The sequence below is a fragment of the Tiliqua scincoides genome, chromosome 2 (genome assembly GCF_035046505.1).
Source record: "Tiliqua scincoides isolate rTilSci1 chromosome 2, rTilSci1.hap2, whole genome shotgun sequence".
Lineage (NCBI taxonomy): Eukaryota > Metazoa > Chordata > Lepidosauria > Squamata > Scincidae > Tiliqua > Tiliqua scincoides.
This window is the reverse complement of record NC_089822.1, coordinates 115,525,818-115,539,984: the sequence shown is the minus strand read 5'-3', so window position 1 is coordinate 115,539,984 and position 14,167 is coordinate 115,525,818. Positions and strand designations below refer to the sequence as shown.

At 45.5% G+C, this 14,167-nt stretch overlaps 1 protein-coding gene across 1 annotated transcript in view; it reads left to right on the top strand.

Moving 5' to 3' along the window:
• Positions 1-14,167, top strand: part of FLNA (filamin A) — a 91,055-nt gene that overhangs the window by 26,037 nt on the left and 50,851 nt on the right. Inside the window, exons 3-13 of the mRNA XM_066614369.1 lie at positions 848-1,096; positions 1,367-1,464; positions 1,972-2,119; positions 2,608-2,726; positions 2,847-2,924; positions 3,013-3,175; positions 7,077-7,277; positions 7,764-7,901; positions 10,652-10,778; positions 11,438-11,574; positions 13,916-14,109. Of these exons, the coding sequence (XP_066470466.1) occupies positions 848-1,096; positions 1,367-1,464; positions 1,972-2,119; positions 2,608-2,726; positions 2,847-2,924; positions 3,013-3,175; positions 7,077-7,277; positions 7,764-7,901; positions 10,652-10,778; positions 11,438-11,574; positions 13,916-14,109 (1,652 nt within the window). The remainder of the gene's footprint in view (positions 1-847; positions 1,097-1,366; positions 1,465-1,971; positions 2,120-2,607; positions 2,727-2,846; positions 2,925-3,012; positions 3,176-7,076; positions 7,278-7,763; positions 7,902-10,651; positions 10,779-11,437; positions 11,575-13,915; positions 14,110-14,167) is intronic.

Here is a 14,167-nt window from a genome sequence, read left to right as displayed (position 1 = left end):
TTCTTTTCTACTTCTCTATTCTAGAGTAGGCCAGTAGTTGACAGTTCTGTGATGGTGTATCTATCTATCTAAGGGTGTATTGGGAAGTATGGCAGGGGATGTTGATGCAGAACCCAATTATGTAGCCAAAGTAAGGTAGCATGCCCTTTAGGCATTCTAAAAACTAGGTCCAGTGTACTCTGATGTTGGTGGGGGGGGGAAGGACATGAGTATCCTGGCTAGCACCACTTATGGTGCTAATGTGCTCTTTGGCCATGTTCTTCTTAAGATCCTTGGATTCACTACTTATCTGTGGACATCAGCGCAGACCCCAGGAGGCTTCCCTCATGTGCTAGAATCTGGGAATGTCCAGGGTTCTGAATCAAGAGGGTTATCTCCCTGGGTTTGATGTGAAGTTCCCCAGCAGAACACTGCTAAGGAGCAGGGGGCTTGTGGTTGTATTACTATTCCTTTCTTCACATCCTGGTATACCATAGTCAGTTCCCAAGTGCCTGAGGAGGGCTTCTGTTTCAAGGTAACCTCCTGAGTATTAGGTACTTGCATAGTTTAGTACAGATTTTTGTACTTCAGCACTTGCTCCTCTAGAGCAGTGGATGGTGGGAACAAGTTGTCTTGGCTGTTGGGCAGAACACAGTCTTCCTGCTTTTCTTATGTCTCCACAAGTAAAAGGGATACAGACTTGCTGCTTTGCCAAATGAGAGGTGAAATTTCAAAAAGGGGCCTGTTTCTGCGGTGGTGGTGGTGGTGGTACAGAGCTGGTCTTCCTGTAGATGCATCAGAGCTGTGGAAGTTGAGGTGAGTGGTATTCTTCCTGTAAATATTGAACTGTCATCTGGATGTTGTTCAGACAGCAAAGCTATTGTGGATGGGAACCTGAAGCTGATCCTCGGCCTGATCTGGACACTGATCCTGCACTACTCTATTTCCATGCCCATGTGGGATGAGGAAGATGACGAAGAGGCCAAGAAACAGACCCCCAAGCAACGACTGCTAGGCTGGATCCAAAACAAACTGCCCCAATTGCCCATCACCAACTTCAGCAAAGATTGGCAGAGTGGCCGGGCACTTGGAGCACTTGTTGACAGTTGTGCCCCAGGTAAGGAAATCTCTAGTGCTCAGCAAACTGTGTTTGCAGAGAACATTTCTTGGGTTAGATATTGCTAGCCTGCTATAATCAAAGATGCAGTTAACACTGCTTATCTTTAAAATGTGATATTAACCCATTTCTGCCCAGCTCACAGGTGTACACATGTGATCCCTTTTGTGTATATGCAGTTTTGGGCAGAAATGGCTTAAGCAAAATATATCTGTTGCCTCAGGTACCTGGGGCAGCAAGGAATGATGTAGGGAATCTTCTCTCCAATAGGTTTGTGCCCTGACTGGGATTCATGGGATGCTAGCAAACCTGTCAACAATGCCCGTGAGGCAATGCAGCAAGCTGATGACTGGCTGGGCATCCCGCAGGTAAGTAGCACATGCTTGGTGTACTGAGATCCTACCAAAAACCCTGTGCCAGAAAGCTATATTCTGCAGTGCACCAAAGCAATGCCAGTGGAAAGTGTAGATGGATGGGCTTCCTTGGCAAAAAGATTGCTTCAGCTAGGTACAAGAAGGGCCACTGAGCAATGCAGAGACTCAATTTATTGCACTTATATCCACCTTCATTCTGTGTTGGAACCCCAGGCTGCTTGCTTAGGGTTCCTAAGTAGTTGCCCATTCAGGTGCTGTCCAGACCTAGTCCTGCTTAGTTTCAGCAAGGTGGCTGTAGCATTGTGCCTTCCAGTCATACCTTGAGATGACAATATGTATTGGGCATGGCTGAGCCCTCTCCGCTGCCTTAAGGGATAGAACTCTGCTCTCACCCCCCCCCCCAACAGAACTGAGGATCTCAGAAGGATCTTTGCTCATGCTTTGCTGCAGTTTGAGGCATTTGTGTATGTAATCCTATTCGGCCCATCTGCCTTTCTGTAGGTGATCACTCCTGAAGAAATTGTAGACCCCAATGTGGATGAACACTCTGTTATGACATACCTCTCCCAGTTCCCCAAAGCCAAGCTAAAGCCCGGAGCTCCTCTCCGGCCCAAGCTGAACCCCAAGAAAGCCAGAGCTTATGGACCAGGTGAGTCCAGGAACGGAAGACTAACATGGCGAGAGAAGAATTTAGACTTCTCAAATTGTTGGGAGACTGTGCCACAATAAGTAGAAATTTGGAATTTTTGGAAAGGACTGAGCTATGTGGGAAGGGCTGCCTTGATAAGTTTAGGCAGCTCCTGCTTTTTCTTAATGTCCATTCCAACTCCCTGTTGGCTCCACATAGTGGAAAGATCTGACTGTGGACCTTGATACTATTGTAGAGTCTGATGAAAGATGTTTGGCAATGCTGGAATAAACAAGAATCTAGCTCTGGGCTTGACCCTGTCATAGTGCTTTGAGTGCTCTCAACCTAATCCTTGCAGAGAAGGTTCTTCTGATCCCATATTGCAGGTCTGATTGGCAATCGTTATGCTAAAGTGAGATTTAAACTGGGGTTCTGGCTACCAAGTGATGCCAGTACTAGGTGTTGGTGGCCCGGGGCAGAGCAGTCACTGCTGTCTTTGGTTCTTTTAGGTATTGAGCCCACAGGTAACATGGTGAAGAAGAAGGCAGAGTTCACAGTGGAAACTATTAGTGCTGGCCAGGGAGAAGTGCTGGTCTATGTCGAGGATCCTGCTGGCCATCGAGAAGAGGTGCATACTATGGGGACCATGTTGGGAGGTTAGGGTGACCCTCAAAAGATTAAGGGGGAGAGTTTATCATGGAGGAATCTCCTCCACCGGTTGCTGCTTAACATCCTGTCTCTCTTCCAGGCTAAAGTAATTGCCAACAATGACAAGAATCGAACATTCTCAGTGTGGTATGTGCCAAAAGTGACCGGTGTCCACAAGGTAAAAACCTAGAGAGAGTGTCAGTGAGCAGAGTCTGTCTAGCCCTTGGTCTTGTCAGTGTCAGCCTTTACCTTCTCTCTTACTCCAGGTCACAGTGCTGTTTGCTGGACAACACATTGCCAAGAGCCCCTTTGAGGTGAATGTGGACAAATCGCATGGTGATGCCAGTAAGGTCACGGCCCAGGGTCCTGGTCTGGAGCCCACAGGCAACATTGCCAACAAGACCACCTACTTTGAGATCTTTACTGCTGGTCAGTGAAGGGGGAGAGGGAGGTCTGTTACTAGGAGGGTTGGGAAGTTATAACAAACTTATCTGAGGAATGTAGTTTCATCAGGGCTTGCAAGCCAGTGTAGCTGGGGTAAGATTTGTGCACTGACTACAGAATGTTCAGGTTTGAGACTGAAAAACATTTCCCAAGAACTTCTTCTCTCAGTACTTGGGGATGAATGAGCTGTGGTAGCAAAGGCTACCAAGAGTGTCAGATGTTTCTAGCCTTCATGTTCAAACTTGTCTCTGAAGATGAATCTGTTTGCTTCAGCAAATGGTGCTTTGGGGGTACAGCTACCCAGCTGGAGAAAAATATTTGTATGTTATACAATGGTGAGTGTTTCAAGGTGCTTCATACAGTATTCTTAACCACCTCTGTACTCCTCTAAGAAGGAGGCTATTGCAGGACAGTGGCATGCCTAAAGCAATGCTTCTGAAGGTGGCAGCTTGTTGCCTCAACTACAATACAGTGGCTTCCAAACAGGATGTGGTGTAGGTACAACTTCTTGCTCTTGTCTTCTGGTTCCTATTGGTTACTTGTGGCTAGCTCCATGCCTCTCTTCTAGCATACCATTGAATATGAGAAGGAAGAAGGAACTGAACCAGAAATATTTACTGTATACAACTAGTTCATGTGCTAGGAAGGAATCTTTCTTGTGCATAACTCTAGGGGATTCTCAACTACCCTGAGCATGTTTCATGTCCTGCCAAATTCAACAAAACAATGGTGCAGAGTACGCAAGGGTTTGGATTAGATAAATCATTCCTGCAACTCTAAGAATATCAGTCTCCCTAGACAAAGTTTTTCTTACTTGACATGAAATTGCTTGTCTTTTTGCCTGAAGGGGGAAGAAGAGCAGATTTCCTTGTTCACTATGTACTATTGGGATAAGTGATCTGTTGTCTTTTATAATGACTAAATACTGAGCAGCTTCCTTCTGGGGTTCAAGTTTGAAAAGGAGTGGACCTTCACTACAAAAGCAGCTGCTGTCTAAGCATAGTCTGAATTGTGTCGAGTCTTGACTTTCATGAATGGAAGATGTGGGGCACAAGTCTAGCTGTGCTAAACAGAGCTGAAATAATTTCAGACTATTTGTGTTGCTTTCAAAAGCGCACATATTAAAACAGACCATTCTTAAGTATCCTGTGAAAGTGTCTGAGAATAAGCCTCTGAATCAATAAGCTTAAAAGTATACAAAACATATCTGAAGAATATGATAGTCCTAAGGTAAGGCCTGGTTCTGTAGCTTGGCATTAGTCTTGCCAGAAGGCCTCATGAAGTTAATACTAGGGTGGGGACATGGTGGCCTGCTGCTTCCTTCTGATTCAAGGGCATTGGAATTATTGAATGAGAATTCTGTGCACATGTAGGAAACACGCAAAGTGCATTTGCTTAATCTTGCATGCTTCAAAATGCCTCTGCACTGGAACAGTTATAAGAAATGGCCCAAGTAACCATAGTGAAACCTATATACCTTGTAATCAGTACAGTACAGAACCTATAACCAATACACCTTGTGTATTTTCCCCATCTCATTGACTTCAAGTACAGCTGCTTGGCAATGAAGACTGGAAATTTTGTTTTTTAAATAAACAAAGCACACTGTACACAAATGGTTGGGGTTCAAAGGGACCTAGCTTTCACAGAAGGTGTAGAGTGCTCCCGAAGGGGAGTTGCCTACACTGCGAAGCTGCCTTGGGATGCCTTTGGCCCATACAATCCCATGCAAGTTATAGCTTTCTAATCTCACCCCAATCCTACAACTTGAGATCCCTTAATTAGGCCTAGAATTGAATGTAGGATCTCTTGCATGCAAGACATGTGCATTCCCGTGGAGCTTTAGCTTTTTACCATCATTTCTAAAGGTTTGATCCCTTGTTACTTTTGACATAGCAGAAGACAGTTGGAACCTGCAGGCTTGCGTAACCTTCTCCATGGTGAAGCTGGGTACACAGAGGTGTTCAAACTTTTGTGTTCAAACTTTTTGGCATGAGGGCCACATCATCTCTCTGACACTGTGTCAGGGTCTGGGGAAAAAAATTTACATTTCAAATTTGAATACATTTATATAAATGAATATATTAGAGATGGTACATATATATGAATGAAGGTCTCGTGATAGCTCAAGGCCTTTAAAAGACCTTGCACAAAGCAAGGCCAGCCTTTCTTTCACTGCTGCTTCACAGACGTGAAGCGGCAAGCAGTAGAGGGAGCCCTCAGCTCACACAAGAGGTCAAACAGTTGCCCTCACACTGAGAGCAGTTGTATCAGGCCAGCGTGGGCTCCAGCAAGTCGCCAGAGGCTCATTGGAGACTGGGGGCTCCCCACGGGCTGGATTGGAGGTTCCTAAGGGTGGCAAATAGCCCTGGGTGTGGGCACCCCTGTTCTAGAGCAGTGGTTCTCAACATTTTAGCATTGGGACCCACTTTTTTTAGAATGAGAATTAGTCAGGACCCACTGGAAGTGATGTCATGACCGGAAGTGACATCAAGCAGAAAATTTTTTAACAATCCTAGTGTTGTATTGTGGGTCCTTATGCAATAAACACCAGTTAGATACCACATCTGCGGTTTATTCCATCAGTTAAAAACAGCACACCAGCAAAGGCAATAGCTCAGCCTATATACCTGTTACTCAACCCCCAAAAACCCCTACAAATCATCCACATCTGTTACAAGTCTGGGTTAACAGATTACCACTCCCGAGCTACTCACAAACCCAAATCCAGTCTCCCAGAGCACAGTCCAGTCTTCCCAGTCCAGTCTTCTGTAGCAGAGTCCCTCCTCTGTGTCCTCTCCAGCAGTCTCCTTCAGCAGGGTCCTGGCAGTCCTCTTTTCTGTGTCCTCTAGCAGAGTCCTGGAAGTCTCCTTCTCCCGTAGGTCTGGGGTATCCCATAGGTCTGGGTCTCCTTCTGAAGCTGCCATAAGAACATAAGAACAGCCCCACTAGATCAGGCCATAGGCCCATCTAGTCCAGCTTCCTGTATCTCACAGCGGCCCACCAAATGCCCCAGGGAGCACACCAGATAACAAGAGACCTGCATCCTGGTGCCCTCCCTTGGATCTGACATAGCGCATTTCTGTAAGAACAAAAGAACTGCCTTTTATCCTTGCATTATCCAAAATGCAGCTCAGCTGTGAGCACATGACCATTCAAAGCCCCATCTAGTTCAAATGAAGCTCAGGTGTCCATCAGAGTCCCATTGGCCTTGATTGATTACAGCTGTTGAGCCAGCCCTGCCCTTCCCAGAGCTGTCAACCAGCTGTCAAAACATGGGAATCGCTGTCAACATCACATCATCCACCTGATGATCTTCTGATCTTCCATTATACCCCTGCAATACACAACACCTAGGTTACAATTCTACCCACACTTTCCCAGGAGTAAGTCCCATTTCCTATCATTGTTAAAAGCATATACATAGTAGCCTTTTATAAGTACAGATCTGTCACGTTTCCCCAGTCACATACATTAAACTTGACGCTCCCATGGTATTACAAATAAAATATTGAAATGAATGGGGACCCACCTGGAATTGACTCACCACCCACCTAGTGGATCCCGACCCACAGTTTGAGAAACACTGTTTTGGAGTTTTAAAGGAGCTTCATGTCAGAGTTAAGGAGGGTGGTGTTTGAGATTGCTGGGGCTAGAATTGGGAGTCCTGGTATTTATTCTGTTGCTTCAGTTTGGTTTTTGAGAGGGACTTAAAGTGTCACTAGTGACCCAAGTAACCATGGTGTAACCAATGTACCTTGTAACCAGTACAGTACCAGTAACCAATACACCTTGCATATTTGAATTTGGTTTCTAAAAGGTAAACACTGGATGCCATCTGTTGTCTGTGCTTTCATCTCTCCTCTCCCTGCCCTAACCTCACCAGGTGCTGGAGTAGGGGAAGTTGAGGTAATCATCCAAGATCCCAGTGGCAAAAAGGGAACAGTTGAGCAGCAACTGGAAGATAAAGGCAACAGTACATACCGCTGTACCTACAAGCCCACTTTGGAGGGCACTTACACCATTTACATCACCTTTGGTGGAATATCCATCCCCCGCAGCCCTTATACCGTTACTGTGGGCCAGGGTGAGTCTCTTATCATGTTTGGGGCCTCTTGTCCTTTGATGCCCACTATATCTGCTTGGTTTCCTCTTTGTGGCCAGAAGGGGGTGTTGCTCTGTTCTGTGCTAATCTCTGTCCTCTCCTCTCTGTCCACCTCTTCCTGTCCTGGCCAGCTCTCCTCTGCTCTGTCCTCTCTTTTCTGAAGAACCACCTTCTTGGATCTCTGCTGACACTCATCTCCTCCCAGCTGCTCAGCGTCTGGACCCAGGGCCAATGGTATATTACTCTGCAGGTGTGGGTGGAGACAGGTGTGGGTAAGGGTACATGTCAAACTTTGTCCATGGACAGTATTGGTTAAAATATTAGCTTCCTTTTTAAAGGAAAATGTTTATAGAATGCCCACCATGTTGATGACAGAGACCTGCCTTTTTGGAAGTGTTAGAATCCCTTCTAGGTTCTGGTGGGGTACGGGCTTGTTTCCATTCATCCTCCTTTCTCTCTTTGCTGCAGCGTGTAACCCCATTGCCTGCCGGGCAGTGGGCAGAGGCCTGCAACCCAAAGGTGTCCGGGTGAAGGAAACGGCAGATTTTAAGGTCTACACAAAAGGTGCTGGCAGTGGCGAGTTGAAAGTTACAGTGAAAGGTCCAAGTAAGTCTAATTTGTGTTATTTCAGTGATTATCTAAAAGTATGCAGGAACTTGCACCTGCCCCCCCCCCTTTGACCCAAAAGCATTACTCTAACACTTGGGAAGAGAAATACTACAATACTGCAAGCCAAGGCTTAACTTGTGTTTGTAGACAAATGATATACTGCACAACCCATCTGGCTAACACATGACTAGCAGACATAAGGCTGCAGAACCATTTTCAAAAGGGGGAAGATTTGGGACTAGTCTCAAATGCTAATTGGATGGGAAGCCTTGTTTCCATTAGGGCAGCATCACTATTGACCGTAGGTGTGGGAGGAGAGACAGTTGTGCTTCTGACTTCTTACTGGGTTTCTAGTTTGTGCCAAATGTCTCTGCTTGCAGTGAGAAGGCTGCAGTTCTGCCCTTGGGAGAAGGTTTGATGGCACACTAATATGTGGATGCCTGTAGATGGGGAAGATGGCTTGTTCTGCCTTGCAGAACAACCCACTTTCTGGAGACCCACAGCAAATTTAAATTTCTCACTTTAAATCATCTTGAAATATAGCAGCTGCCAAGTATGAGACCCAGCAACAAGTGAAGGGTGCATGATATTTCTGTAAATATTGTTAAAGTACAATGAGTCTTAACCTGGCCAGTTTCTGCATGGTGCTCCCCCCTATCTAGTTTTCCCTTGTAGGGAGAGCTCAGAGCAGTCAGAGGAACAGAAATGCATACACCGGAGCAGTTCCATGTTGATGTGCTTTGTCTTGTTCCTCTTAAGCAGCTATTCCACTAAATTTCAGATACAGTTGACACCTGCAAACAAGCACTATCAAGTCCCATTAGTTGCTTCTGGGCATCTAAATTCTTGCGTTTTGTGCTGGGGAAGAACTTCCTGTCACAGGAGTAAATGGCCTGTAGGAGGGGCTCCTTGTGGCGTTTGTACTTGGGGCTAGCAAGGAGATGTGCGCAAGTAAAAACTGAGTGGCAAATGAGGCAGGGAGGTATAGTGCTTAGTAATGGGCAAAGTCCCAACTGGTGGTAGCAAAGTTAGGGGTCTTGTCTAGGCTGGAAGTAGAAACTGCTTCACTTGCAGTGTCTGAATGATAAGAGATGGTGGATTTTGACAGCTGTAACCCTGGGTTCAAACTACAAGCATTCAAGGAAGGGTTGGGCAACTACGCCTGAGGCAGACTTGAAAAGACTGAGAGTTTACCCAGTGCCAAGAAACGTGATCTCTTCCAGCTGGAAGATAAAATCTTGAGACTGTGACTGGAGTTCATTCCCCTGGGGGCTCCAGCCTGCAAAGAACAGAAAGGTACACTATGCTGCTGGTGAGGAATGTTGTGACAACCTGATTGCCAAACAACAAGTTGAGGATGTGTCTTCAGGGACCTATTTGATCTAATCTTCTTATGCAGGACTCCAGTAAGCAGTGCTGTTGATAATGGTGAATTCCCCCTCCCATCCCAGCCATAGACGTGGCACTCGGGCTTATTTGCCTCATATTTTGGAGAAGGGCAGCTCTGTTCAGGCTATTCAGGGTAATGCAGTTGATGCGAATATGTGCTTGGTTCTTAAAACTGGCCTTTGTCAGGCTATTCTATCTGATCTGGAGCAGTGATGCCCAGGAATGGGAAGTAGTATATGAACTGAACTGTTGGAGGTCACAGAGGGGCCAGGTAGAACATTGGTATGGGTGATGCATTTTCTGGAGACTTGCAATTACTAGCCTCATAATTGGGACAATCAGCTTTAGAACACTGACATAATTGGGCACCAACATTTAACAGTTTAAAGTATGTGGATTAGCTGTAGAGGAATTTTAGACATTGGCTGCCATGCCACATTTTGTACTTGGCATTACAACAGTGGATGTATCCAGGAAATTCTGGGGTTTTTTTAATGGGAGGGGTCTTTAGACATAGAATCTAGAACATGGATGTGTAAATCTAGTAATCTCAAAACTAGAGTTGAGCAGGGATTTTATTCTCCATCTCCTGCCATTCTCTTCTGACTTTAAGGTCTGTTCCCCTAGACTGGGAGGGGGAGAAAAGGAATCCTTGCGAAAAGAGAGAGAAAGAAAAACCCAAACTCTAGTATCAGACTGACCATATGCTTGGTAGCATGATGTTCTTGCATATATTGACCTACTTTCACTTTGAAGTGCACATCAAACCTAAAATGTGATTTTTTTAGAATAAATTTAGAAATTGTCCTCTTGGAACCGGCATGCATTAAGGTTGTACTTGGAGAGGTTCCTGAAAATTTTCTTCCTCCATGGTGAATAGTCTGTCATCAAATTACTACAGACAAAGGCCATTATAATAGTAGTCTTATAACAGTTTCCAGAAGGTATCTGGAGCAGACTTTTTGAAGGTCTATGGTAGAATAAGCCTGACTAGGATTACAATCAGTGTGAGGTTGATTCTTGGCTACTTTCTTGCAGCATGCTTGTGCTAATGCTCTTATTACACTTGTACACCATCCTGAACTCTTTGAAGGAAGGACGGAATCTATGGGATGGGTTAGTGACTGGCTCAAGGTCACTCTGAGCTTCATGACTGATCTGGGTTTGGAACAGTTTCCAAATTTTTCCTGATACAAGATCAGCGTTCTGTACCAGGTACTCATACAGAACACTGCACAAGCTCTGGAAGATGAACATGCAACATTTTGAAGTGGTAAATGATGGGCAAGGAACTAAACTTGCTGTTGCTTCCTCTGTGTGGATTGCATCACTTCAGCCATCATAATCTCTTTCCACAGAAGGACTAGAGGAACGTGTGAAGCAAAAGGACTTGGGTGATGGAGTGTATGGCTTTGAATACTATCCCACCACACCTGGCAACTATATAGTCGGAATCACTTGGGGTGGGCAGCACATCCCTCGCAGGTAAGACTAAAATAGCAATACCATATGGGAGAGCTCTGGTCCCCTCTTCGAACAGAAACAGGATTAGGAGCATTGCGTATTGGGCAGTATTAACTCTGGATATTCCTTGAATCTCTTCTTTGTCCCAACTTGGTGTTGATGCCCTAGCATTCCATTTGATGGTATCTCTTGGAGTTGGGCTTCTGGAGCTGGTAGGCTTCTTGAAGAAAGCGAATGCCTTACTCTTTCCCCTTCTGTAGCACCCAGAACACACACATGTCTGAGCTCTGCTCCTAGTGATCTTCTCTGCCTTACCCCCAGTTCTCATCCTAAAGAATACCTGTTAGGTATAAGAAAACCTAAAGCAGAGTGGATGAGACTTCACCAGGGCTTTAGGGGCACCAGATGTTGACCAGAAATGATTGCTTTAAAACATTAGGTGAGAGCTGGTCTTGAAATGAAGGGAATTGCAGAGACCAGAATGGGACCAGCAGAACAATTTCTCAGTTTCCTGTGGGTTTAGTGGGAAGGACTGCTGAGATTTCTCACATATTGACTAGCACTAATTGTCCTGGTTGAGCATATCTGGACAGGCAGAGTCTCTCCTTGTGATAGCCCAGCTCCTTCATCCATCTGGTCTGTGGCAAAGTGTTAAGTGTTCATGTCTGTGTCTCCTTTAGCCCATTTGAAGTAAAAGTGGGAACAGAATGCACAAACCAGAAGGTGCGAGCCTGGGGGCCTGGCTTGGAAGGAGGAGTCGTGGGCAAGTCTGCTGACTTTGTGGTGGAGGCCATTGGGGATGATGTTGGCACACTAGGTAATGGGGGATGGTTGGGATATGACTGATGATGATTTTTATGTTGATATGTGAACAGCAAGGAGCTCATACACGTATAATTGAACCAACTATTTCAAAATTTGGTGAGCCCTGGCTTGGATGGCTCTAAAGCAGGGGTGTCACCCTCATTTCATGCAGAGGGCTGAATAGCATTCATGAGGCCTGTTGAGGGCCGAAAGTGATATCGTTAGGCAGGCAGTGATGTCTTTAAACAGGTCATGACCAAAAATAAGCACTTTTTCTCACTTGGGAACTCATTAGCTGTAAATGGCAGAAGAGAAAATATACATATCTGGATCACATTCAAGATACGGGAGAGCTCAATTTTCAGGTGGGCTGCCCTTTCAGCAGTAGTACCTCAGCATGGCTCAGCAGCTGAAAGCCTGAGGACTGGATAAAAAGCTTCTGCGGGCCGCATCCAGCCCCTGGACCTTATGTTTGACACCCCTGCTCTAAAGAGTAGCCATTGACTACTCTGAATCAATGTATGTATTTGCTCACTCTGTACCTCGCTTTTCTCTCTGCAGAGCACCCAAAGCTGCTTACAGAATGAGTATTACAGTATTGGTCACGAATATATTGCAGTGGTTCCCAAACGTTTTAGCACTGGGACCAACTTTTTAAAACACTACTCCATCAGGAGTACTGGGACCCTAGCTTTATGAAACTTAAAGTTTCCCTTTTACCAGCTACTCAAGCTTCTGTTTTTATCCTTTTTACTATGATGAGGGGGAGGTCTGGGCTTCTGGAGCATTTGAGCTCCACATTCATCAGATTGGGACAGTTCTTGTGCCTGTGCATTCCCCTTTGCTTGGCCTGTGATAGTAGCCTAGGCATGCTTGCCTACTCATGAGTAAATGCACATGTGTGGCTTAGTTGCCCTTTCCATAGGGCACAATAAAGTTTCCTTGTCAAACTTCCTTCTCGAGAGTTTGTTGGGGCCTGCATTTATTAGATTGGGATCATTCTGGTGGTTGCATTCCCCTCAGCCTGCCCTTCGGACCAATAGCATGTTCATCTACTTCTGAGTAAATGTACATGTGCTGCTTCTTTTGGTTTTAATAAGGATCAATACATTTTCCTTATCAGCTATCTGCTCCTCAGTTTCGTGACCCACCAAAAATCGTGTTGCAAGGTCCTGACTTACAGTTTGGGAACCTACTGTATTGGTCGTGAACCTGGCAGTTTCATTTACCATTATGATTTTAGTACTTGGCTAACTTTTCTGTAGAGTGCAAGAAACTGCTGGACCTCGACTCTTCTTACCTGCCTTGAAAAACTGAAGTATGATTGGGGCAAGGCTTGGGATTCTGGTGCTGCATTGAAGTTTAAAATGCAGGGAGTTAGCAAGTCTACATTTCCTATCAAACAGAGGCCATATCATGAGCATGGGTTAGGACAATGCCTAAACATGAGCTGACTTTTTTCCAGTCTTCACTGCAGTGGAAGAATTTCTGTGGCCTAATTGCTTTCAACAACAGTCTTCCCTATCTTTAACCAGCCCCTAGTAGACTGTGCTTCTGTGGGCTTTTTCTGGTTCACCACATGCGATGTTTTCTGAGAGATGGGATTTGACCACCATAAGCACATGCCTGGTGAATGCAAGATGAGGCTATAGTAATGTATTCTAGATGAGGCTGGCATTCAGTATAGCAAAGGATCTTCAACTGGGTCAGAATATGATAGGCATGTTTCACAGAAACTGGCCTGTTGAGCATATAGAACTGTCTCCTTAAGGAACTGCATGGCCTCCAGTTCATCTGGACTCTGTCAAAGCACTGCTTAAGTAAAGCTCCCAACAGCCTGGGCCCTCTGAGCTGCACAGCTTGGGGAACAAGTCCTCTGAAACCGAGCTCCATAACTACCCATATAGTTAGTGGGTGTACCTCTTCCTTAGCAGAGGTTCTGAGTTTAGGTGGATGGCTACAAAAACAAGCTGTCTGCAACAGTGGCACCTACCTTGCAAAGTTCTTAAGGAAGGCATTGCTCCTCCAGTCCCTTTGCTAGTCAGTCTTTGCCCTATTGTTTAGACGTGCTTTTGGCCAGTGGCTTCTGACTTCTACCTTGTCTGTTTCAATTGCTTTATTTCAAATGGCTTTCATTGGGCTATATTTCCTGAACTGCCATGAGAGCCCTTGTAAAGGTTAGTGTGAAAGTTATTCATTTTAAACTCAATTCAATCCTGGGTTTCGCCACTTGCATGTCCAAGAACCAGTTGCAGCCACTGAATGGCAGTGCATATGTAAACATGAACTATGTTTTAATTGCATCTATAGTATGCTTGAGACATGCTTGTCTTCTCTTGAATTTCCCACCAAAGGCTTCTCAGTAGAGGGCCCTTCACAAGCAAAGATTGAGTGTGATGACAAGGGTGATGGTTCCTGTGATGTACGCTACTGGCCCCAGGAGCCAGGCGAGTATGCCGTCCATGTGCTGTGCAACAACGAAGACATCAAGCTCAGTCCCTTTATGGCAGAAATCAAAGCTGCTCCCAAGGACTTCCACCCAGAGAAGGTAACTTCCACACACTGGGGAATGGGGATCCCCTATAGTTGTGCAATGTATCCCCACC